The sequence below is a fragment of the Suncus etruscus genome, chromosome 5 (assembly GCF_024139225.1).
Source record: "Suncus etruscus isolate mSunEtr1 chromosome 5, mSunEtr1.pri.cur, whole genome shotgun sequence".
NCBI lineage: Eukaryota > Metazoa > Chordata > Mammalia > Eulipotyphla > Soricidae > Suncus > Suncus etruscus.
In genome coordinates, this window is record NC_064852.1 from 119,554,705 (window position 1) to 119,578,640 (window position 23,936).

The 23,936-nt window shown below is 38.5% G+C and overlaps 1 protein-coding gene across 1 annotated transcript; it reads left to right on the forward strand.

Annotated features, from left to right (window-relative positions):
* Positions 1–119: 119 nt before the first annotated feature.
* On the forward strand, positions 120–23,521 carry TYW5 (tRNA-yW synthesizing protein 5). The gene is made up of 8 exons (XM_049773286.1): positions 120–229; positions 4,317–4,471; positions 12,180–12,249; positions 14,870–14,914; positions 16,527–16,664; positions 20,197–20,284; positions 20,648–20,764; positions 23,119–23,521. Exons 1-8 carry the CDS (start codon positions 152–154, stop codon positions 23,373–23,375), a joined length of 948 nt encoding a protein of 315 aa, XP_049629243.1. The 5' UTR covers positions 120–151; the 3' UTR covers positions 23,376–23,521.
* The last annotated feature ends 415 nt before the right edge of the window (positions 23,522–23,936 follow it).

Below are 23,936 nucleotides of genomic sequence, written 5' to 3' on the forward strand. Positions count from 1 at the left end.
CTGCACCGCGCACCGGCTCAGGCCGAGAAGAAGCTGCTTTGGCTCGTCCGCCGCCTTGGCGGAACTCTAAACTCTCGGTAGTGTTTCCGGGCAGACCGCGCGCGGAGGACGCTGTGGGGAGTGGAGACCGGAAAAAGTAGCAAGAGCTGTCATGGCCGGGCAGTGCATTTCGGTAACGCGTCTGCAGGGGGTTTCGCAGGAACAGTTCACGCAACACTTTTACCCGCAGGTGAGAAATAGAGGTATCGCCCGCTCCTGCTACCCTTCTCTCCATCGATTGATTCTGGGGGCCCCTGCAACTGAGAGGAAATCAGCCACTCTGAGGCCCTTGTTGCGAGCAGCGGAGTTAGGGACTTAGAGGAGCAACTTTTCTTTGTAACCAGCGAGAGGCAAAGGGAACCCCCAGGAAAACTCCCCATTATTGTTGATTTATTTTTTTAACCTTATTTTATGGAAACTATTGTGATTTACAAAGTCTTTCCTAGGTGGGTTTTAGACGTACAATGAATCAGGGCCAATCCCCACCACCAGTATTCATCTCCCTTCACCAGCGTTTCCCCAAGTGCATCCCATACCCTTCTATCCCTTTACCTTCCAGGCTGCCAGTATAACAGGCCCATTGGAAGGTTAGATGGCTAAAGTTTGGGTCTCTTGATTCCATTGTGGTTGCCTTTTGGCTTGGATACTTAGTTCTGTCCTTTCTTAACACCACCTGAGAGCACATGTGGTCTACATCTGGACTACATTTTCATGACCACTCGTCTGATGTTGGACATCTAGGTTGATTCCAAGTATTAGCTATTGTACTGAGAACTGCAATGAATAACGGTGTACATCCTTTTGGATGAATTTTTTCTGTCCTGCAGATAGATACCTAAAAGTGGGATTGCTGGGTCCTATAGCAGCTCAATTTTGAGTTTACTGATCACCCTCCTATGTTTTTCATAGGGGTTGGGTCAGGCAGCATTCCCACCAGCAGAGGATGAGAGTTCCTTTCTCACCACTTTGTTATTTGTTGTTGATTTCCAATCTGGTTTCCTATTCAGAAGGTGGTGTCTCATTAAGTGTCATTTGATCCCTGATGCTCTGAGAAAGTAAGTTTAAGGGGGAGAATGCACTCTTTGTAAAACTTTGTACTTATAAGGGGAGCCCAGGGTTCAAAAGAAAAAGGGATGAGCAGCCCAGCAGTATTTTTAACATTTGAATGCTTGAAGTGTTTTTACTCCTTCACAAGGGGATGGTATGTAGTGCTTTAAAAAGAGAAACAAGGGGCCAGAGATAAAGTACAGCCTTACGTTCTACTGACAAAGGTTCGATCGCTAGCACCCTTCTGGTCCCTGAGCACTGCCAGGAGTAACCCCTTAGCACTTCTGGGTGTGACTCCCCCCCCCCAAAGAAAACAAGGCTAAAACAAAACAAAACAAAACAAAAAAAGATGATTAACATTTGAGTATTTAAAAGAATTATGATTTAAAAAGAATTATGATAGAAACATGGAGAAAATCATTTTAAGTGTTTATTATATGAACATTGTTTTACAAACAGGGTTAGAGGTTCAAAATATGATTGAAAAATAACAATTGGCAAAGATAAAAAATATCCTTGACATAGATCAAATAGTGTTCAAAAGAAAGTTTAAAACCATGGAGCTGGAGCAGTGGCATAAGTGGTAAGGTGTCTGTCTTGCCCATACAAGCCTACAGACCGGTTCGCTCCCCTGGTGTCCCAGATGGTTCCTCAAGCCAGGAGCAATTTCTGAGTGCATAACCAGGAGTAACCCCTGAGCATCACAGGATGTGGCCCAAAAAGCAAAACAAAACAACAACAAAAAAAAAACCCAACAATTTTTTCCATACCATATTGACAAAAATTAGAAGACCTTACTGTATTTGGTGAGATCACTCTCACTCTGTAAAGAGAGATAAATTTGTCCAATTTCTGGCAAGTCCTCGTGAGTTACTTTATGCCATAGCAGTTTCTTTTAAGAATTTGCTCCAAGGATATACCTTTGACAATATCAAGGGAACTGTAACGTCTGTTTTACTTGCAAATTCTCACAAATAATGTAAAAGATCAAGGTGTTGGAAGTGATTGACTATGGGAAGTGATGTTCATATGGGGCCGGCGTGGTGGCGCTAGTGGTAAGGTGCCTGCCTTGCCTGCACTAGTATAGGATAGACCGCGGTTCGATCCCCCGGCGTCCCATATGGTCCTCCAAGCCAGGAGCGACTTCTGAGCGCATAGCCAGGAGTAACCCCTGAGCATCACCGGGTGTGGCCCAAAAACCAAAAAAAAAAAAAAAAAAGTTCATATGGGGTCCGGTGAGGTGGCTCTAGAGGTAAGGTGTATGCCTTGCAGGCACTAGCCAAGGACCACGGTTGGATCCCCCGGCGTCCCATATGGTCCCCCCAAGCCAGGGGCAATGTCTGAGTGCTTAGCTAGGAGTAACCCCTGAGCATCAAATGTGTGTGGCCCAACCCCCCCCCCAATGTTCATATGTAATAAGGTGTACCAAACTGCAGAAAAGAATGAGAGTAATGTTCTGGACTGAACAGATATTTATGGTATCTATTTTACAAAGGAAAATACTTTTTTTATTAAAAATGGGGAAATAAAGTACATTCTTCTAAAAATACATACCATGAATCATGGAGAAATTACAGATGAACTCAAATGTAGAGACATTGTTCAAAGTAACTGGACAGTGGTGTCCAGAAAATGTCAAAATCAAATGATAAAAACTCTAGTACTTAGCAATGAAAAGAGGTGTGGCTACTAAATGCAATATGACACAATAGAAATAGAGAAGAATAGTGTCTTATAAGGGTGGCTAGCAAAATTTGGATATAAACTAGATTAGACAATGTACCAGTATTGAATATAATTTTGAATCTGTGGTTTTGTAAGAGAATGCCTTTGTTTTCAGAAATATACCAAGTTAGGGAAAAAGAAATGAAATATTTATCACACTTAATCCTGTGTCCCTCATACTACCTACTCATAGTGTAAGTAGCAGCAAATGAGAAAATGGGGGGGGGGGGGTGGAGTGATGGCGTATTGATAGGGTGTTTGTCTTGCATGCAGCTGGCCCAGAATGGACCTCGGTTCGATCTCCTAGTGTTCCATATAGTCCCCCCAGCCAGGGGTGATTTCTGAGCACATAGCCAGGAGTAACCCATGTGCATCACTGGGTATGGCCCAAAATAAAAAAGAGAGAGAGAGAGAAAATGGAGCAAAACATTAAAATTAACAGCTAATGAATTAGTGAAGTGTATAGGGCTTTTTTTTTATTTGTTTGTTTTTTCACCTTTCCCTATAGGGGATTTTCCTTTTTTTTTTTTTTTTTTTGTAATGATCTGGTAACTGTCAAAAATTTGAAGTGGGGCCCGGAGAGATAGCACAGCGGCGTTTGCCTTGCAAGCAGCCGATCCAGGACTAAAGGTGGTTGGTTCGAATCCCAGTGTCCCATATGGTCCCCCGTGCCTGCCAGGAGCTATTTCTGAGCAGACAGCAAGGAGTAATCCCTGAGCACCGCCGGGTGTGACACAAAAACAAAAACAAAAACAAACAAAAAAAAATTTGAAGTGGTATCAAAAAAAAAAAATTTAAGAGCTGGTGTGTTAGCACAACAGATAGGGCATTTGCCTTGCACTCCGTCAACCCTAAATGGATTTGGATTCAATCCCTGGTATCCAGTAGGGTCCCCTGAGCCTGCCAGGAATGATTTCTGAGCTCAGAGCCAGGAGTAACCCGAGTGCCACCAGGAGTGGCCTGAAAGCAAAACAAAAAAGGTTGTAAGCAAGATTTGATATCAGATATAAATTTTATTTATATTTTTGTCATAAATAATGTTCACAAAAATGTTCTCAGAAATCTTCCAATTTCTTTTCTTTTTGGTGGGGGGGTCACACCTGGCAGTACTCAGGGGTTACTCCTGGCTCTGTGCTCAGAAATCATTCCTGGCAAACACGGACCATATGGGATGCTGGGATTTGCTCTGTCCTGAAACGGCTGCGTGCAAGGCCCTACACTACCTACCAGGCCCTACCTACCACTGTGCTATCTCTCCAGCCCTTCTGATTGCTTTCTAAACTATTGATGGGACATATGGCTCTTGCTTTCTTCAGTGTTCAGGTTTTGTTCTAAGTATATCACAATGTCTCCTTTTAGTGACAAGACATACTGTCCAAAGTTTTGAGTTGGAACGTCTTGGGACGTCTTGGGAAAGTAACTATTTTCTTGGTTTTGTCCCTCTATCAAATATAACTCTGTGTTGTTGATTTCCCTTAATTTGGGGGTTCTCTCTGTCCTTACAGAGAAAACCTCTAGTGTTGGAAGGACTTGACTTGGGGGCATGTATAAACAAATGGACCGTGGAGTACCTACGCCATGTTGGAGGAAGGAAAGAAGTGAAGATCCACGTTGCTGCAGTGGCCCAGATGGACTTCATTAGTAAGAACTTTGTGTATAGGTATTTTCTCCTGAAGTTTCTTTTGGACATACAGATTAACTTCTTTGAAGCAGACATTTTTTGCATTATCATACAAAGACCATAATTGGCTTCTCATCCTTTGGTCAACTTGATATGATCATGGAATACTAATATTTAAAAAATGACTTTTGGGCCCAGAGTGGTGGCAGCTGACCTAGGGACCACGTTTCGATCCCCTGGCGTCCCATCTGGTCCTCCAAGCTAGGAGCAATTTCTGAGTGCATAGCCAGGAGTAACCCCTGAGCATCACCAGATGTGGTCCAAAATTAGGAAAAAAAAAAAAAAAGGAATGGTTTCCCAGAGATTTCAGTGCAGCCTTTTACATTACTATCCAAAGACATTTTTTTTAAAGCTGAGTATAGAAACAGTATCTCTGGTGCCATAGAAGAAAAAGAATTTCTAGTTAGATTACAATCTAAAGTTGGTGAATTAGTTTTATTCATGGTACAATCCTTTGTTTATTGATCTAGCCACATTACTAAAACTTCTCAAATCTATTTTTATTTCTCATGACCTTATTTTGGAGAATATTTTTAATTTTTAATTTTTAATGTTTGGGAGGGGATAATTATAAGTCCATTTTGCTTCTTTCTATAGATAAGCTTGGGAAATAGTGTAGAGAATCAGACATTTATCTTGGATTGTGTCAACCCTGATTCAGACCTCAGCTATACCTATAGTTTTCTGAGCACCAAATACAGGGGAAGTCATTGCTATATTTGATAGGATAATTTTTGAGTTGGATGGTTTAAAACAGTAAGTTAGACTTTATTTTATTTTGATAAAATTGCTTTGAATATTTTTCATTTCCTTTATGTGTCATTTTAGGTTTTGGGTTTCTTTGTGGATATATATTTATTTTAAACCAAAGGTGCCAAGAATCATTTCTATGCCATGTAAATGCCTAAAGCCCATAATGATCTTAGGAGACTATTTTCCTAAATGTTTGTCCTCTGTTCTTTTTACCTTTCTTTTTTTGGGAAGTGGGGGTGTTGTTTTGGGGCCATACCTAATGGTACCCAGGGCTTACTCCTGACTGCTCAGGAGACCAGATGAAGTCCCTGGATTTGAACTGGGGAGAGGAGTGCTGTGTGTAATCCTTACACTATCTCTTTGGTGCTGAATTGGTATTTTAAAAGTAAATAATGAAGAGGCCAAGGAGATAATGTCCAGGGGTATATGCGCCTCTGTCTTTCTGAGCTTCAGATCTACATGGTTCCTTAAGCATCTCTGGACTAGCCAGGTGGTCTCCAAGCACCAGAATGGCTCTAATACTCTCAGCACCACAGATTCTGAGTAGCATAGTTTCTGTGAGGCTTCATGTCAAGTTAGTGGCCCCAGGTTTGTGAGCAGCTGTGACCATGTCTATACTGAAAATATATAGGTTTACTATTACAATACTATTTTCTCCCCAGTACATTTCCCATGAATTTTATTATTATTTTTTCTTTTCTTTGTGATGTTAGTGGTGTCATGGGAATTTTTTATTTATTTTTTTGTGGGTCACCCCTGGCAGTGCTAAGGGGTTACTCCTGGGTCTATGCTCAGAAATCGCTCCTGGCAGACTCGAGGGACCATATGGGATGCCAGGATTCTAACCACTGTCCTTCTGCATGCAAGGCAAATGCCCTACCTCCACGCTATCTCTCCAGCCCAAATTTTATTTCTTTTAAATATGGCAATGGCTATCAAATATGGAATCTATACAGTTTTCAGTCACTTTTTTTCTTCTTCATTTGTTTTGGGCCATATCTGGTGATGCTCAGAGGTATTTCTACTTTTTTCTTATTTTTTTAAATATGTATATCAATATATCATCTGCAAATAGAGATAGTTTGACTTCCTCTTTGTCTATTTGGATTCCTTTGATTCTCTTTCCTTGTCTGATTGCTATTGCTAGGACTTCTAAAACTGTGTTGTTAATAATAAGAGTGGAGACCGTGAACAGCCTTGCCTAGTATCTGACCTTAGTGGAAATGCTTTGAATTTTTTGCCATTAAGGATAGTGTTAGCTGTGGGCTTTTGATAGATAACTGTAACTATCTTGAGGAAGGTTCCTTCCAACCCTATTTTGCTGAGTGTTTTCATCATGAATGGGTGTTGGATTTTGTTGAATGTCTTCTTTGTGTTGATTGATATGATCATGTGGTTTTTGTCCTTTTTGTTGATGTGGTGTATGATGTTGATTGATTTGCATATGTTGAACTATCCTTGCATCCCTGGGATGAAACCCACTTGGTCATGGTGTATAATCTTTTTGATGTATTGTTGGATTCGGTTTCCTAAGATTTTGTTGAGGAGTTTTGCATCCATGTTCATTAGTGAGATAGGTCTGTAGTTTTTTATTTTTTGGGTCACATCTGGCAGTGCTCAGGGATTACTTCTGGCTCTATATTCAGAAATCGCTCCTGGCAAGCTCGGGGGGGGGGGGGGGGGACGGACGGACCATATGGGGTGCTGGGATTTGAACACTGTCCTTCTGCATGCAAGGCAAACACCTTACCTTCATGCTATCTCTCTGGCTGTTTTCCCAGATTTTTTTTTTTTTTTTGGTTTTTTGGGCTACACCCGTTTGATGCTCAGGGGTTACTCCTGGCTAAGTGCTCAGAAATTGCCCCTGGCTTGGGGGGACCATATGGGACACTGGGGGATTGAACCACGGTCCTTCCTTGGCTAGTGCTTGCAAGGCAGACACCTTACCTCTAGCGCCACCTCGCTGGCCCCAATTTCCCCAGATTCTTAAGATGTCCCTTTTCGCTGCTGATTTTGTCATTTTCCTCTTTCTTGATGTAGGCCTGAATTGCTATTAGTTTCCCCCTAATTACTGCTTTTGCTGTGTCCCATAGATTTTGACAGTTTGTTTCTTCATTGTCATTCATCTCAAGGAATCTTTTTATTTCTTTCTTAATTTCTTCTTTGTTCCAGCTGTTGTTGCAGAATGTTGTTTAATCTCCAGGTGTTACATTTTCTCCACATCTTTTTACAGTCAATCTTGATCTCTGTTGCATTGTGGTCTGATAGGCTGCTTGGTATAATTCTTATATATGTGACTTTATGCAAGTTAGATTTATAAGGCATGGTCTATTCTAGAGAAGGTTCCATGTGCATTTGAGAAGAATATGTATTCTGCTTTCTGACTAGTGGATCTGTCTAGTGGTGATAGTGGTGTGTTGAAGTCTCCTACTACTATCACATTTCTGTCCATGTGTTTTTCTAGGTTCGCGAGCAACAGTGCCTTACATATTTTGTTGGCTCTACATTTGGTGCAAAAATGTTGATCAGAGTCAGTATGTCTTGGTCTGCTGTTCCCCTGATAAGTAATTTAGTGACCTTCTTTGACTTTGAGAACTTTTGTGAGGCTGAATGCAATTTGGTCTGATATAAGTTTGGCTGTCCCAGCTTTTTTTTTTGTTTGCCAGTGGCTTGAATAATTGATTTTCATCCTTTTATTCCAAGCCTTTTTCTGTCCTGATCTTTTGGGTGTGTTTCTTGCAGACAGCAGATATCTGGTTTTGTTTTCTGATCCAACCCTCTCCTCTGTTTCTTTTAATGGGGGAGCTTAGTCCATTGACATTTAAGGAGATTATTGACTGAGAGGGTTGTTATGCTCTTATATTGTATAGGGTTGTTGTTAAAATTGGGTGTTAGGGTTGTGTAGTTGTTCTCTGAAATGTTGCAAGTTCTTCTTCGTCTGAGAATGTTTTAGTCCTCCCTCCCATGTAAATGAGAGTTTTGCTGAGTAGGGTAGTGACTCTAGATTGGAAGTTTCTTTCATTCATTAGTTTAAATATGTCATTCTACTGTCTTATTGTCTGAATTATTTCGAATAGGAAATCTGGTTTGATTCTTATATTCCTTCCTTTGTACTTGAGGGGTTTTTTTCTCCTTTTGTTCTTTAAAGAGTTCATTTCTTTGTTTTTTTGCTATTTGAATTACTATGTGTCTTGGTGTTTATCTATTAGGGTCTATTTTATTTGGAACTCTTAGATTTTTACAGATGTCCCATTCCAGAGGGTGGGAAAATTCTCTGTTATTGTTTCCCTCATTACTTGTTGTTCCTTTCCCATTTTCCTCCCCTTCTGGTATTTCTATAAGTTGTAGATTATTTCTTTTGTATTTGTTTCTTAAGTACTGATAACTTACATTTTCTTCCAAAGTTTTGTCTCTCATTTCTTTGTTGAGTTCTTTGTTCTTGCTGGCTTGCATTTTGTCCTCGGGTTCATCCAGGCAATTCTCTATGTGTGTAATTCTACTACTGTGGCTTGTTAGTATGTATTTTAGTTCCGTTGGTTCCGTTTGTATGAACTCTCATTTTCTGACAGAGTTCTTTGAGTTGGATGAATTGTTTGTCTATGGATTTCTTACTTTCTTTAGTTAATGATTCTTTGAATTCTATTGCTAGACATTAAATCTATTGCTAGGACATTAAATGCTGATTTTAGGTCCTCATCTATGAAGTTCATATGTTTTGGAGGACTTCGGAATCTATTAGGATTTCTCTCCATATCTTCAGCTACTGGTATCCTTAGTTTCTCATTGTTCTTTGTGTAGGGGGGGTTGGGGTGCTGGAATGTTAGGTTTTTTATTGTTTTTTTTATTTGTTTTTGTTGTTGTTGTTGTTGTTTGGGTCACACCCAGCTGTACTCAGGGGTTACTCTTGGCTTTGTGCTCAAAAATCATATCTGGCAGTATTGGGACCATATGGGATGCCAGGATTCGAACCACCATCCATCCTGGATCAGCTGTGTGCAAGACAAACACCCTACAGCTATGCTATCTCTCTGGCCCCTTAGGTTTTTTTTTAAGAGGTTTGTTTGAATGTGTAGGAGGTGATTGGAGGTAGATCTATTTTAGGGTTTATTTATTTGAGATACATGATTTTACCCAAGTTTGGTAAGGATGTTAGAGTCCAGTTAGTTAGGTTTGGGGGCTATATATTTTCAAAGGGAGAAAAATGTTGTGCCTGCTCTACCTAGGACTGTCTGGTATAGACTTAAGTGTCACCGGGGTTTGTAGGGCAGTGAGATTATGACCAGAGTGTGTAAGTCTGAGTTTGGATCCCTCTTATTGGTCTCCTGATTCCCAGCCCTGATTCCCAGGTTCCACCTGGCACTGGTGTTGCAGTAATGGCATTGCTTTTACTTGGTCTGAGGTCAGATTCCTCCAGTATATCCCCTGGGCAAGATCAGATCCCTCCAGTCTGTCCCCCGATTCCCAGCCCTTACTGGCGATTGCCAAAATCTGATTAAATTTTAAAGATCTAGAGATGAGTTAAACTGAACTTCTGATTTTCTGGTCATTGCTTTTTCATTAGAATTTTCTAGGCTCACATAGCTGCTTGCCAAAGCATTTTTCAATTTTGGTCTCGTAGTATTCAAATTGTGGTCTTGGGTTTGTAGTAAGGCATGAATTGATTTTAATTACCATAAATCTTTTCAAGTGTAAGGACTTATCATTTTTTATAAAATCATTTAAGTGGAAGAAAATACCAGAATGATGAGTGTTTTTTAGTGTGTAATTAATGATGTTTATTTTCCAGAAAGTCCAGTGACATAACACATGGGGAATGAAACTTCATCTTCAATTTCTTTGATGTTTTGTCATGTTTACAAATATTTCAAAACTTGTTTTTGAAGCGCATGCATTATGTAATAGTGCCTCTTCCAACTTCCTCACTTTCATTAGTGTTATTAAAAGTTGCAAGAGTATTTTTATTTTCTTCATACAGAAAGAAAAAGTCACTTTTGGCATTATTAGGAAAAAAGAATGAGGAGACATCAAGGAAAAAGATATTGGGAAGCATAGAACCACACACACACACACACACACACACACACACACACACAAAACTCATGAAGTAGAAGGTGTTGCGTTACTGCATAGTAAACTTTGGAGATGAGCTTATTTCCAGATTTTAGTAAGCTTTTACTACTTCTTGGTATCTTTTACTGTTCTAGATAGTTGACCACTGTGAATTTGAAGAGCCTTCCTCACATAAAAGGAAAATGTGGGTCTTCTTTTATTAATTACAGGTTGCTGAATCTTTTTTTATTTGTTTTTGGGTGCACCTGGCGGTGCTCAGGGTTACTCCTGGCTCTGCACTCAGAACTCGCTCCTAGCAGGCTCAGGGGACCATGTGGGATGCCGGGATTCGAACCGGGGTCTGTCCTATGTTGACAGCATGCAAGGCATGCTGTGCTATCGCTCTGGCCCCAGTTGCTGAATCTTTTATAAGTCTGAATCTTATATAAGCTTTTTGCTTCTATCACTAGAAGAAATCACCTGATTCAAAAATCTGATTTCTGTAACTTTTAATTATGCATCATACTCAGGTTCATTTTGATCTGATTTTGAAACCATGCCTAACCAGGAATAGGCAGAAGAGACTGCTTTTTCTTTTTTTCTTTTTATCAGTATTCCTAACTGCTGGTCTACTATTAAAGGAAGCAGTCATTGCTACAGTCCATCCCCCATGCCCTCTCCTGAGCACTGTAGATCTGTATATCTGGTACTGTACCATCGTTCTAGACTGGATTACTTGCCTCACACTTAGGTGCTAGTGTCTTAATTTGTATTTTTTGGCATCTGGTGTCACCCCAATAGAATTTGAGCAGAGATACTTGGTAGTCAGAATGCTTTGTTCCTGACTCTTGATGAGCATGTGGAGATGAGTTACAGTGAAGCTAGAGAGACTTATCACTGATTGTGATTCTTTCAGCTGATTCTGAGCATGTCATTGTTCTCATGTTATAGACATAATCATCTTCTTAAAGGGGGCAATCAGTATCAGATAGACTTGGACTTGAAGGAAAAAGATCTAACACACAAAAGAGTGAGATAAAGGAAACAAACTTTGCATCTTGATTGTTCATCCCTTTTCCTGGGGCTGGATGGAAATAGACACATGGATTGAAATACTGTTCATGGGGCCAGAGCGATAGCGCAGCAGTAGCAGCATTTGGCTTGCACGAGGCTGATCCAGGACGGACTTCGATTCTATTCTGGCATCCCATATGGTCCCCCAAGCCAGGAGTAATTTCTGAGCACATAGCCAGGGGTAACCCCTGAGCGTCACTGGGTGTGACCCCAAAACAAAACAATAAAAAGAAATACTGTTCATGAAGAAGAAAAATGTCATGTAACTGGGATTTTGGAGCTACTGCTTTGAGAATTTTACAGGGTGATGAAAGCTATGTGCGAACTTCTGGTTCCAGTTGTAGTGCGAGAGTAGGAAGATCCTGACAGTCTTTAAAAGCCCTTCCTCAAGCCTTTCTCTACCTCTAACTTCCCAACTAGCTAGTTTGCCCTGTGCTTCACAAGATTTGTTTTGTGGAGTTTTTTTTTTTTTCCCCTATGATACTTGAAAATAGGCCCTGTGAAGTCTGAAACTATTTCCAAGTGTGTGAATACTTTTTCTAATAGCAGATAGAAAGGGGGCATTTGAGATAGATTCATGTGTAATATGGATTTTAAAAGCTTTCAATTTTGGGTTAAAAATGTTACATCCTGTTGCAAAGAAGCACATGACTAAATGAATCTTAAAAATAAGGAATTCCACATAATAGGTTCTAGCAAAACATTGTGGATATTTCAAATATATATTCAACTTTAATATATTTGATGATTAAATTATTGCTGTTGGCTTATCACTAAGTTCTCTTTCTGGATTCTTTTATGTTTATTTCAGAACTTTACCTTTCGATGAGCTGATTCAGAGGGCAGCTGAAGACAAGCATAAAGAATACTTTATTTCAGAGGTAACTTTATTTTCTTTAGATTAAACACTTATCTAGCAAATGAGTGGTCTTTTTTGTTTTGGGGTCATGCCTTGTAGTGTTCAGGGCTACATCCAGCACAGTGCTTGGATATTTCTCCTAGTGGCTTGGGAGATTACATGGTACTGGGGTTAAACTTGGGCTTCCAGTACTTGCTCCAGCTGGAACATTGCTGGGAACAATTGCCTTTTTATTTTTCTCTCTAGATTGGGAATTATAAATGGATTTCCTTTAAGAGAACATCAGAAAAGAATGCACAGAACGTATAACCTTCTCTGATTTGTAAGGTTTAATTAGATACCGCAGTGGAGGCCTCATGCCCCAACCCCAGGGAATTGGAGAGATGAGAGTCTGGAAGCCAAGGCCAACTCAGGAAATAATCCACACATAGTTAAGGGGATGAAACAGGTTCTGGAAATCCCATACACAAGCCTCCTGTGAAGCAGAGCTCAGTCATGGAAAAACTGAAACCATGAGGTCTCTCCCTAATAACCGGGGTCTTTATTAGGAAGCGCAAGGCCACACCCTCAGGTGGAGAATGGCTGGTCAAAGGCACCAATCCAAAGTATGCTTCTAAAGATACTTCCAACCAATGAATAACAAGCATATCCTGAATAGGATGGATACCGATTAACCCAGCACCACAGACCTTAGAACTCACACCATGGCTAATTTTCATTTGGCTCAGTATACTACTCTATAAAATGGAAGTAATAATATAATAATACAATATAATAATAGTAATAATAGTACCTATTCCACTAACAACATAAAATTTGTAAAGTATTCTGGAGTCTGATTGGACTAAACAGATCTGATTGCTAAACAGATCCCTTTAGATTTACCTGAGATGTTTTTTTAAATTTTATTGTCGGGCCTTAACATGCTAAACATTATATTCTATCTAAAATAATAAATTGCTCCTTAAAGAGTCATGAGGTGCCAACTGAAGTGAAAGCAGAGGACAGGAACAAAAGATGAAAGCCTAAATATGATGTAAATGAAGATAAACAAGGACAGTTCTGTCCTCTGAAGCAGCTGCTTAGTTTGAATTCAGAACTCAAAAGGCTTATTGAGGTGTGAAGTAATTGTCTATGTGAATGGGAGCAGTCAGGGCTGGGTGGGAGGAAATAAGGTCTCAGTCTGGGGGCTCAGTGGCCTCTTGAAAAAGTTGCATCCTGTTAGAGGAGACCCAGTGGGAAGCGTTATATCTCATCTTGCTCCCTCGTTGGTTGATTACCTCAAGGAGAGCCTGTGTGGAGTGCAAAAACTGAACTGAACCCCAAGGAATAAAAAGCTGACAGGCATAAGTTAATGATATTCCTCGCAATCTGAGTGTTTTTTTTTTCTGGAAAGACTTCTATAACAACCCATCTTTGGATCTGCAATATTATTTAATTTTATAAAGCTTGAAATGTTAGGATTGGTCAAAAACTCCTAGAATTTTGAAGAACATTCTTTGAAACCTGCATGTACTGATAAGGTTTTAGTTATAAATATAAAACAGTAAATAGTCTAGTTAATCATCAGTTTAATTAATCATCAGTTTATAGTACATTATTAGGTAAATCAGATATATTTTGAAGTTTGCATTAAAATTATAGAGGAGGCAGAGTTCTTTCAGAGAACTGCGCCCCAGTAGTGTTGAGCCAGTGGTGAAGGGGGAGCCCTCCCAGCAATTCACTGCCAGTGGGGCCAGAGGATGCAGCACTGCCTGGGCCCTGTGGTGCCAGAAGTAAGCCGGGTTTCCCTTCTGCTGTCAGCCACATGAAATGCAAGTGCCTTCATATTTGGATGTTTCTCTCTGGCCTCAATACAGCATTCTAGGTCCCCCAAGCCTGCCAGGAGAGATTTCTGAGCATAGTGCCAGGAGTACCTGAGCACTGCTGGGTGTGACCCAAAAACCATTAAAAAAAAAGATAGTATTCTGGAGTTGGTTTAACTCCATACTTGAACTGACATATCTCAGTACTCTAATCATACCAGAAGTATTGGCAAGAATACTTTGTAACTCAAGAAGTTCCTTGTGCTACTTAGTGAATTATAACAAGCATCAAATTAAATTTTCTCTTATGAAGTGATTCAATTCTAAATTATAAATGATGTGACCTGGCATTTATCTGGAGAATTTATATAACCAGAGATAGGCTTAGCAAAATGCGGCATTCCATTTTTGTAGCAATTTATTAACCCGTAATTTATCTCAGTATATATTTGTTATGTACATTTCTTGTTGATCCTTAATAATACATCAATAGATCATGTGTAACTGTACAAATAGGAATTATTTTATTAAGCTTTAAAATACTGTTACAAGTTTAAACAACACCTATCATCAGTTAAGCACTCAAACATGGTATATGTTGTGTTGAGTTCCCTTTAGAATATATTCTACTTAATGTTTTGTGAATTCAGTCATGATAAAATGCAACATATAAAGATATTTCTTCAAGTGGCCACCAGAGAGCATTACTAGAAAGGATAAGAAAACTGAACTTCTTAGAAACATACTATGAGTCAAATATTAATATTCATTTTTTTATATCTTTGCTTCCTAATATTTTTAAGTGACTGATACTATTTTTTTCTTTGGCTGCTTAAGGATGAGAAATACTATTTGCGATCTCTTGGGGAAGACCCACGAAAGGTAAGAAGTTTGAATATAAAATAATTCAAACCTAAGTGGATTTGTATTTTTTAAACTGGATTTTAATGTATATACTCATTGCCTGACATTTGACCTATTTTATTCTTTTTTTTTTTTTGTGGTTTTTTTTTTGGGGGGGGGGTCACACCCAGCAGTGCTCAGGGGTTATTTCTGGCTCCAGGCTCAGAAATTGCTCCTGGCAGGCACGGGGGACCATATGGGATGCCGAGATTCGAACCGATGACCTCCTGCATGAAAGGCAAATGCCTTACCTCCATGCTATCTCTCTGACCCCTACCTATTTTATTCTTAATGGTTCATGTTCTTTTTTTGTTGTTGTTGAGTGAAGGGAATATCTAGTAGTAGCAGAGAAGAAATCCCAGGTCATCTGCACAGAAAGCTTGTCTTCTAGCCTTATTTATTTATTTATTTATTTATTTATTTTGGTTTGGGGGCCATACTTGGCATCGCCCAGGTGTTACTCCTGGCTCTGTGCTCAGGAATCACCCCTGGCAGGCTCAGGGGATATGGCATGCTGGGGATTGAACCCAGGTTGGCCGCATGCAAGGCAAAATGCCTTATTTGCTGTGCTGTCACGCCAGCCCCCTAGGTTGACAATTTTTCTTTTGTCCTCCAGCCTTTGAGTGCTCTTCCTCACTCCTTATTTGTATTCTTTGATACAAAAAGTAAGATTACTAAAGTTTAGTTTGGGTTATTGAGTTTTTAAGTAAGACTATAAAATCTTGCTATTTAAAAGTAATTCAATTTGTATATAATTAAGTCCTATATATTTTCCAGTTGGGCATTCAACATATATATATATATATATATATATAGTTGTAATATAAATTTAATTTAAAATAATTATCAAAATTAAAATAATTCACTAGGGTCAGAGCAATAGCACAGTGGGTAGGGCATTTGCCTTGCATATGGCCGACCTGGGTTTGGTTCCCAGCATCCCATATGGTCTCTTGAGTTTGCCAGGCATGATTCTTGAGCACAAAGCCAGTAGTAACCCAGAACACCTATGGGTGTGGTCCCAAAACCAAACCAAGCAAACAAACAAAAAAATTCACTATATACTTTTTGACATGTGTTCACAGTAAAAAAATGTGCTCTACCATATTAAATCATGGTCCCTACAGAATGATCAAGTGTCAAGTGAGATTTCACACTTCCCTTTATTTCACCATTCAGTTCTTTTATTGTCCTTAAGAATAACCTGGAGGTTTTACAGAGTTGATAAATTCAGGTTGGTTCTTGCATTTAAAACACTTAATATTAGAATAGACACTGACTGTATGACTTAATAAACTTAAATTAGGAAGAACCTATCAATGATGCAGCCTAAGCTTATACATATTGTTAAATCTATACTCTTATTCCATGGCTTGTTAATCCATCATTTGAAAAATCATGTATTGGCCATGGTGAAAAGTATTTTGAAATAGTAAACTAGGTTTGGCTCATTTTTCCTCTATAAGTCCTAATGGCCATCCTTGATAAAAATGCATTATGCTAGTATTAAGCTTATTATTTTTATTTAATAAGATCTTATGTTTTTATCGTTTTTTTTTTTTTTTACATAATTGTGTTTCTCTCAATACAGGATGTTGCAGATATCAGAAAGCAATTTCCTTTATTGGAACAAGATATTAAATTTCCCAAATTCTTCAAAGAGGAACAGTTTTTTTCCAGTGTTTTTCGAATTAGCTCACCAGGACTCCAACTATGGACCCACTATGATGTATGTTACAAAAATGAGTGATTTAAAATAATAACAGATCTTTAATATGTATTCATCAGTCACAGTTTTAGCTTTCTATAGGATATTTAAAGAGCTTTGTTATGTAATGAATTGAAACATGGTTTTTTTCCTTTTTAAATTTTTTTAATTTACAGAACCATGATATACAAAGTTATTGATAAGGTTGAGTTTTAGGCATATTCCCACTACCAGTGCCAACTCCTATTACCAGTATTCCCATATTCCATCATCCTTCACACCTCCTTGATAAGCACATTAGAGAATTTAGTGGTTGCAGCTTATAGCTCATGTTTTCAGTGTTGTTGAGTCTGTGCTTTGGATTTATAGCTATATTACTCGCTCACATTATCAATAAAAGCCCAAATTGTTTCTGAGTTGGCAAAGTCATTTATTTGGTACCAGTAAGCTGCCTTGCCCACTCTACATGATAGGGGGTGGAAAGAAATAAATTTTAAAAATGTGCTATATTTATGACATAAAGTCACTACTTAAATTGTTGTGCAATTAAGATGTAGCTATAACATAGATGTGATAATATAGATAGCATAGGTATGATAACAATATACTAGTTAATTTCCAAGTACTACACTATTTAAATTACAACATGGTTCTATATGTGAGCTGCTACATTTTTTTGAACTAACTTCAAAAGTTACCCTAATTTTGTATAACTGAGTTGAGCTGATTGGTTTCATGAGCAGCCAAATAAGACTATGTGTATAAGATGAGCAGAAAGCACTTGCTTGTCCTATTGCCACATGTAGAGTCCCAGATGCTGTGGGTGAGAGGGCAATCAATGTAGCCTTCGAGGATGTGGGAAAAAAAGCTTTGCTAGCACATCTGTCAGAAGACAGACTCCATCTGAGTTAATAAGAAGTCGTTTCAATTCAACATTTGGATGTGCTCCCAAGCCAGTCACAGTAAATCTTGATAACTACATTTCATTTCAAGCCAAATACAGGCAGTTTGTTTACTTTAACCACTTGCTCGATGGGTTACTCCCCTGGAAAAATGACCTTGTTTTCATCTCAGGCCTGAGCGTCTTATACTGTGGAAAATTATAATAGAAAGTGTCTTTGGGGACTCCCAGTGCTCCAGAGCCTTAGTAGAGGCCTGTGGCTTCCCAGTTCAGCAAACTAAGCACTGCCCAGGTAAAGCAAAGCCCTGCCCGCACCTGGCTTCATGCAAAGCCCCACAGACTATGTGTGAGGCAACTGCTGTTCTTCTGAGTACTTAAAAGCTGGAGCATGGGTTTTGGTCATAGATTGGAAGTGAATTACTGGTTAATGTCAGTCTACTTTTTCCATTTGCCTTTTTTAGGTGGTTTTGTTCTGATTCATCAGTGTGTGTGTTTAAATATAAACAGTATATATAAAAATATATAGTTACATATATTTATAAGCAGTATATGCTTACATATACTGCTCATGTGTGAACTATATGTATGTATATATGTTGCTTTATGAAGTGGCTTTCTTTTTTTACCTGTGGAAAATGGCCATCACATGAGGGGGGATCGTGAGGGTAGAAACCATGATAAGGATGTGGCATGAAGATGTTCATATGATATACATGACTGTGGAATTGTTCAGAATAAAGGCATAATAAATCTGTGGAGAGCCAGAATTTCCAATGATGAGAATTGGAGGCTATCTGAAAGTCTTACATATTCCTTAAAATATTTGCCAGATGTCTGTTGTATTTATTGAACAGTGAGATATATAGACTTGTTCTTAGTTGCTATAATTTTGTAATTTTGTTTGCTTAAATATAAATATATGCACATGTATAAATATTTTTGAACTATTACAAATCTGATGTTAAGCTCAGGATCCCTTGGGAGTATTTTAATACAGTAACTGTAAATGAGATAAATATTATATTTTAGTACATATTTGTGACTTCCTATGAGTGATCTAGATCCTGATGTGATAACTCAAAATACTTGTTGTCATTAGGAACAAAATTCCTCACTGCCAGCCTACCAGGGCCACATGCGACACTGCTTACCCTTATGATTTGTGCCATTGGTTGATTCCTGGGCTCAGCCAGGTAGTGTTCTAGGGGTCAAAGGACTCACCTGAGGGCTATGGAAGTTGGGGGTGCTGTGTGAGGGATTAGACTCAGAAAGCTTGATAAGCACCTACCACTTAAGCCACATACACAACCCACAAATATAGTTTATTATTGTTGTTATTTTTGGTTTGGGGTGCATCTGGCAGTGCTCTGGGGTTACTCCTGGCTCTGTGGCTGTGGGTGGTGCTAAGGGAACTGTGTGTAATGTGGGGATTGAACCCCGGTTGGCCACATACAAGACACGTGCTGTACTGGACTATCACTCGCTCTGGCCCCCTAAATATGTTTTAAACTGTATTTATTACTATATTTTACATTTAAGAATGCCCCTCTTACTGAGTTATAATGGGACTATTGTAAAACTTTACTTAAGATAATTTGCAGGAGGAGATTGGAGATGGTAACAAATGGCAGGGCCCATGGAAGAAGCCCCAGGTCAGTTTTCTGCACTGCTTCAACTTCCAGAACAAGTATAAATCATACTGCTTAGATAGATGTGGTTGATGAGAATAGGGCAGTGTTAGGGAAAGGTAAGGTAGAGACAGTCCATAAGTAATCAGGAATGTTTCTTGCTTTGTGTGTATTTTAATCCCATAGTTAAGAAGAATGTATATAATTTTTTAACATTTTCACACCTAATCTCACCAACAAATTATAATCCCAAAAGTCAAGAAATTATAATCTAAAATTTATAATCTGAGAAAATCAAGAATCTTGCCAAGTTGTATGTCTGTAGAAATAATTGATAAATCAAAATGCCTGTGATGAAATTTTGATGGTATTATATATATTTATGATACCATTTATAAATATTATAAATAATATACTTATAATAATATATTCTATACTGGGGTTGCAGCACCTCTGATATGTGTGTGTGTATTTTCCCACCACTGAGATTTTCTAAGTTCCTTCAGTCTATTAATGGCCTTAGTGTCCTTCCTTGGCAGGTAAATAAAATCAATGACTGACCAAGGAAGAATTCAAATAAGTGTGTGTAGCTACATTCAGTGCTGTAATGGGACAGCAGAGACAAAGACTTTTCTTATTTCAGGTTACTTAATGGCTTGACAGATCCTCCCCATTTCTTATTTTGGGAGTACAGGCAATGCTTAGGGCTTTATTCCTGGCTCTGCGTTCAGGAGGGACTGGATCATGACCGGAGACTGGATCCTCTCTGTTAGCTGCAGGCAAGGCAAACACCCTACTTTCTGTACTCTTTCTAGCCCCCCCATTCTTCCCATTTTAAGGCAAGCTGCAGAAGTATTTTTAATAAAGGCATTGTTAAATATAATGTTTTCATTTTTAGAATGTTATTCTAAGATATATGTGATATAAATCTTAATAAAAGAATCACATGTAAACTATTTTGAATACTGTTGATTCTGTTTATGAGAATTTTCTATACTAATCCATAAATTTTTTTGGTCTTTAGGTAATGGATAATTTCTTAATACAAGTGACAGGAAAAAAGCGTGTTGTACTCTTCAGCCCACGTGACGCCCAGTACTTATATTTATCTGGTAATATTTTCTTTCAAATTTATATTTCTAAAATCTAGTAATATCTATTGCCCTCTCTGAGAAATATCCTTATTCCTAGAAAAACATCTTAGTACTTCTGATTTAGTACCATTGTGTATTTGTGTATGTGCATATGCATAACGAATACAGGATCATGAGATTTTCATATTTTCATAATCACTATGTGAATATTAGTGGTTATAAATTAAGAGTGGATATGGGAAAATGAGCTTTCAGGAAAAAGCACTTCTCTCAGTGAAGGTCTAGTAATTATGCAAAAAATGAACTGTCAGATATTTGAATTTTTGTAATAACTGCTAACTTTACTGAATTTATATTATCCCCTTTTCATCTTTTTTTCAGGTAGTAAATCAGAAGTACTGGATATAGATAACCCAGACTTAACTAAATATCCATTATTTTCCAAGGCTCGAAGGTATGAATGTCTCCTCAAAGCTGGAGATGTCTTATTCATTCCTGGTAAGTTTCTCTGCCTCAGCAATATGCTTATTATAAAATTGGTCTCTGCCAAGAAGTCACTGATTTTTTTCCTTTATCTGTTGTGTCATCCCATAAAGGATGATATTACGCAACTCTGTTTAAGCAGTGGGCTATGGACTAGATTCGTCCATAAACATTCTGTTTGTTTTTTGTTTTGGGTCAAACCCAAAACGCTCAGGGATTACTCCTGGCTCTACGCTCAGAAATCACTCCTGGCAGGCTTGGGGGACCATATGGGAATGCTGGGATTCAAACCATTGTCCTTCTGCATGCAAGGCAAACACCCTACCTCCATGCTATCTCTCCGGTCCCATTCATAAGCATTCTTAATGGGCATGAAGAAACTGTTGCTGCTTACCAGTGGTTTTTAGTCACAGGTCCTAGGACAGATAAGTAACAGTGGGTCCATGAGCTGGGTATAATGGGTAAGGCACTTGCCTTGCATGGGGCCAATATGACACACGGATGGTTCCCTGAGTACCTCTGGAAGAGATGCCTGACACAGAACCAAGAATAAGTCCTGAACCCTGCAGGGTGTGGTTCTCCCCACACATGCCGCCCCTCTCCCCCATAAAAAGGATCTGAGGCATAGTACAAGTAGGGTACTTTTTTCTGCATGCTGCTGACTCAGATTCAAATCCCCAGTACCCCATAGGGTCTCCCAAGCCTACCAGGAGTAATAATTGAGCAGAGAGCCAGGAACCTTGTGTGTAGCCCACAACCCCCTAGAATTCAATGGTCCTCAAACTACAGCCCGCGGGCCACATAATGTATTTATTCCCATTTTGTTTCTTCACTTCTAAATAAGATATATGCAGTGTGCATAGAAATTTGTCCATAATTTTTGTTTTTACTATAATCTGGCCCTCCAATAGTCTGAAGGACAGTGAACTGACCCCTTATTTAAAAAGTTTGAGGACCCCTGCAAGGTATGCAATCTGGGATCCAAGTGTTGGTACAGTGGATAGTGTATTTGCCTTGTAGACAGCTTAACTACCTACAAGGCATTCCTGAGCCCACCAGAAGTAACTTAACCCTGAGCATTGCTGGGAATGTCCCCAAAACAAAACAAAAAAAGTACTCAGTCCAATTCATGTAAACATAATTATTTTGTTTTTAAAGTAACCTATAATTTAATATTATTTAATTCTTCTAAAATATACAGCTTTTTTGTTTGATTTTTGGACCACCCCTGGTGATGCTCAGGCTTACTATTGGCCCTGCTAAGGAATCACTCTTGGCAGGGCTCACAGGACAGTATGACACTGGGGAATTAACCTGCATTAGCCTTATGCAAAGCACAAGCCTCATCTGCTGTACTGTCTTATCAGACTCTTCTGATAGCATTTATTTTATACATTCATATACATTTTATATATTTTAAACATATATTTTTTAACAAAATTTTTAATCTTTGGACTTAAATTAGCAAATTATTAACTTTCTATTCAGGAAGAAGTATTTGAAAGGAAATATATTTAAATTGAAAATTGAAAATTTATTTTAAAAGTAGTTTTTGAATTAAAATATTTTAGGCTTGCTTTTCCTAGAGTACTCTTAGGATTAATTTTTCTATAGAATCTGTCATCCGATAAATCTTCTTTTCACAAAATTAAACAGTATTTGATATGAATACATTAATGTGGTATTGTTGCTTTAATATTCTTGTAGTACCTCTTTTTTGAAAACTCTTAATAAATTAAAAACAAAGAACTAAAACCTTCTAGTGAATATAAATACCAATTAGTTATGTGCTATGTTTTTCATTCTCCTGATCACAAAAGTATGTGTTTTATATAACTAAAGAGCCCGAAACATAATTACATTAGAAATATAATGCCAAGGAAGCTACAAGAGTAAATTTAGACAATTCAGAAAACCAAATGCTGCTCTAAAAGGAAGTCTTTGAGAACAAAAGTCCTGTACTGAGTCAGAAAAGGTCAAAAATACTCATCAAATAAGTGAAATGTTGTGTTTATAAGAAAGGAAACACTTTTGATGTGGTTCTGAGACTCGGGAAATGTAAACAAGTAACACAAAACATAGTTCCAGATTACAGAGCTACAAAACAAATATGACTTTATTATGTCTTTCAAGTTAAAAGGGAAAAAATGCTATTTCCAAAGAACGTAAGGTTGTGCTATTGACACTTTAAATTGGTTGGCAATTCATAAAAGTTAAAATGATTCTGCTAAGAGCTGGGAGTATGCTAAAGAAGAGCTCTTACAAGAATTTTTTCTTGCATTGGCTATATGCAGTCTGTGATATTTCACTGACATTTTGGTTTTAACTGTACATTTTATTTTTAACTTGTTTTTTAAAACTTTCTCTAGCTTTATGGTTCCATAATGTAATTTCTGAAGAGTTTGGAGTGGGAGTGAATGTCTTTTGGAAGCACCTTCCTTCTGAATGCTACGATAAAACAGATACCTATGGAAACAAAGATCCGACCGCAGCATCAAAAGCTGCACAAATTTTGGACAGAGCCTTAAGAACGTTGGCTGAGTTGCCAGAGGAATACAGAGACTTTTATGCTAGGCGAATGGTCTTACACATTCAAGACAAAGCGTACAGTAGAAACTTGGAGTAAATGGATAATGGAGTCAGTGCTGTGAATATCAACTTTTCTGTATAATTTAGCTCGAATGTTGCAGTAGCATTAACAAATTACCTTTTAAAGAGTGTTCAATTTCAAGTTTACAAATCAAGCAAATAAATATGAAGGGCTATTTGTAATTTCTATTTGAGACAATGTTGGGGTTGAAAGCATACTGTACTGGGAGCACCCTCATTTTCAACTGCATATAACTGAAAAGTCCATCTCAAAACAGGAAGAACATGTAATGAAGGAGTTTGCTGGTAGAATAGGGAATAGGCTTCTTATTCAGCAATTCATTGGTATCACCGAGAATCTCTGGGCTTTTCCCCATTCCTCTCTTTCAGGAGCAGCATTGGCACCCTCCTAGGGCTGGCTCATCTCGTAGGTATGCTTGCCAGTAGCAGTTGGGGCTTTGTGCCTCTCATTGACATGCAGTGGGGGAGCCATGCCCGGTCCCAGTGGCCTCTCAATAGAAGAAACGGTGGCCACAGACTCCTTGGGGCTCCTTGATCAGGTGTCAGACGAGTACATCCTTGGCAGCCTCTGGCAAAG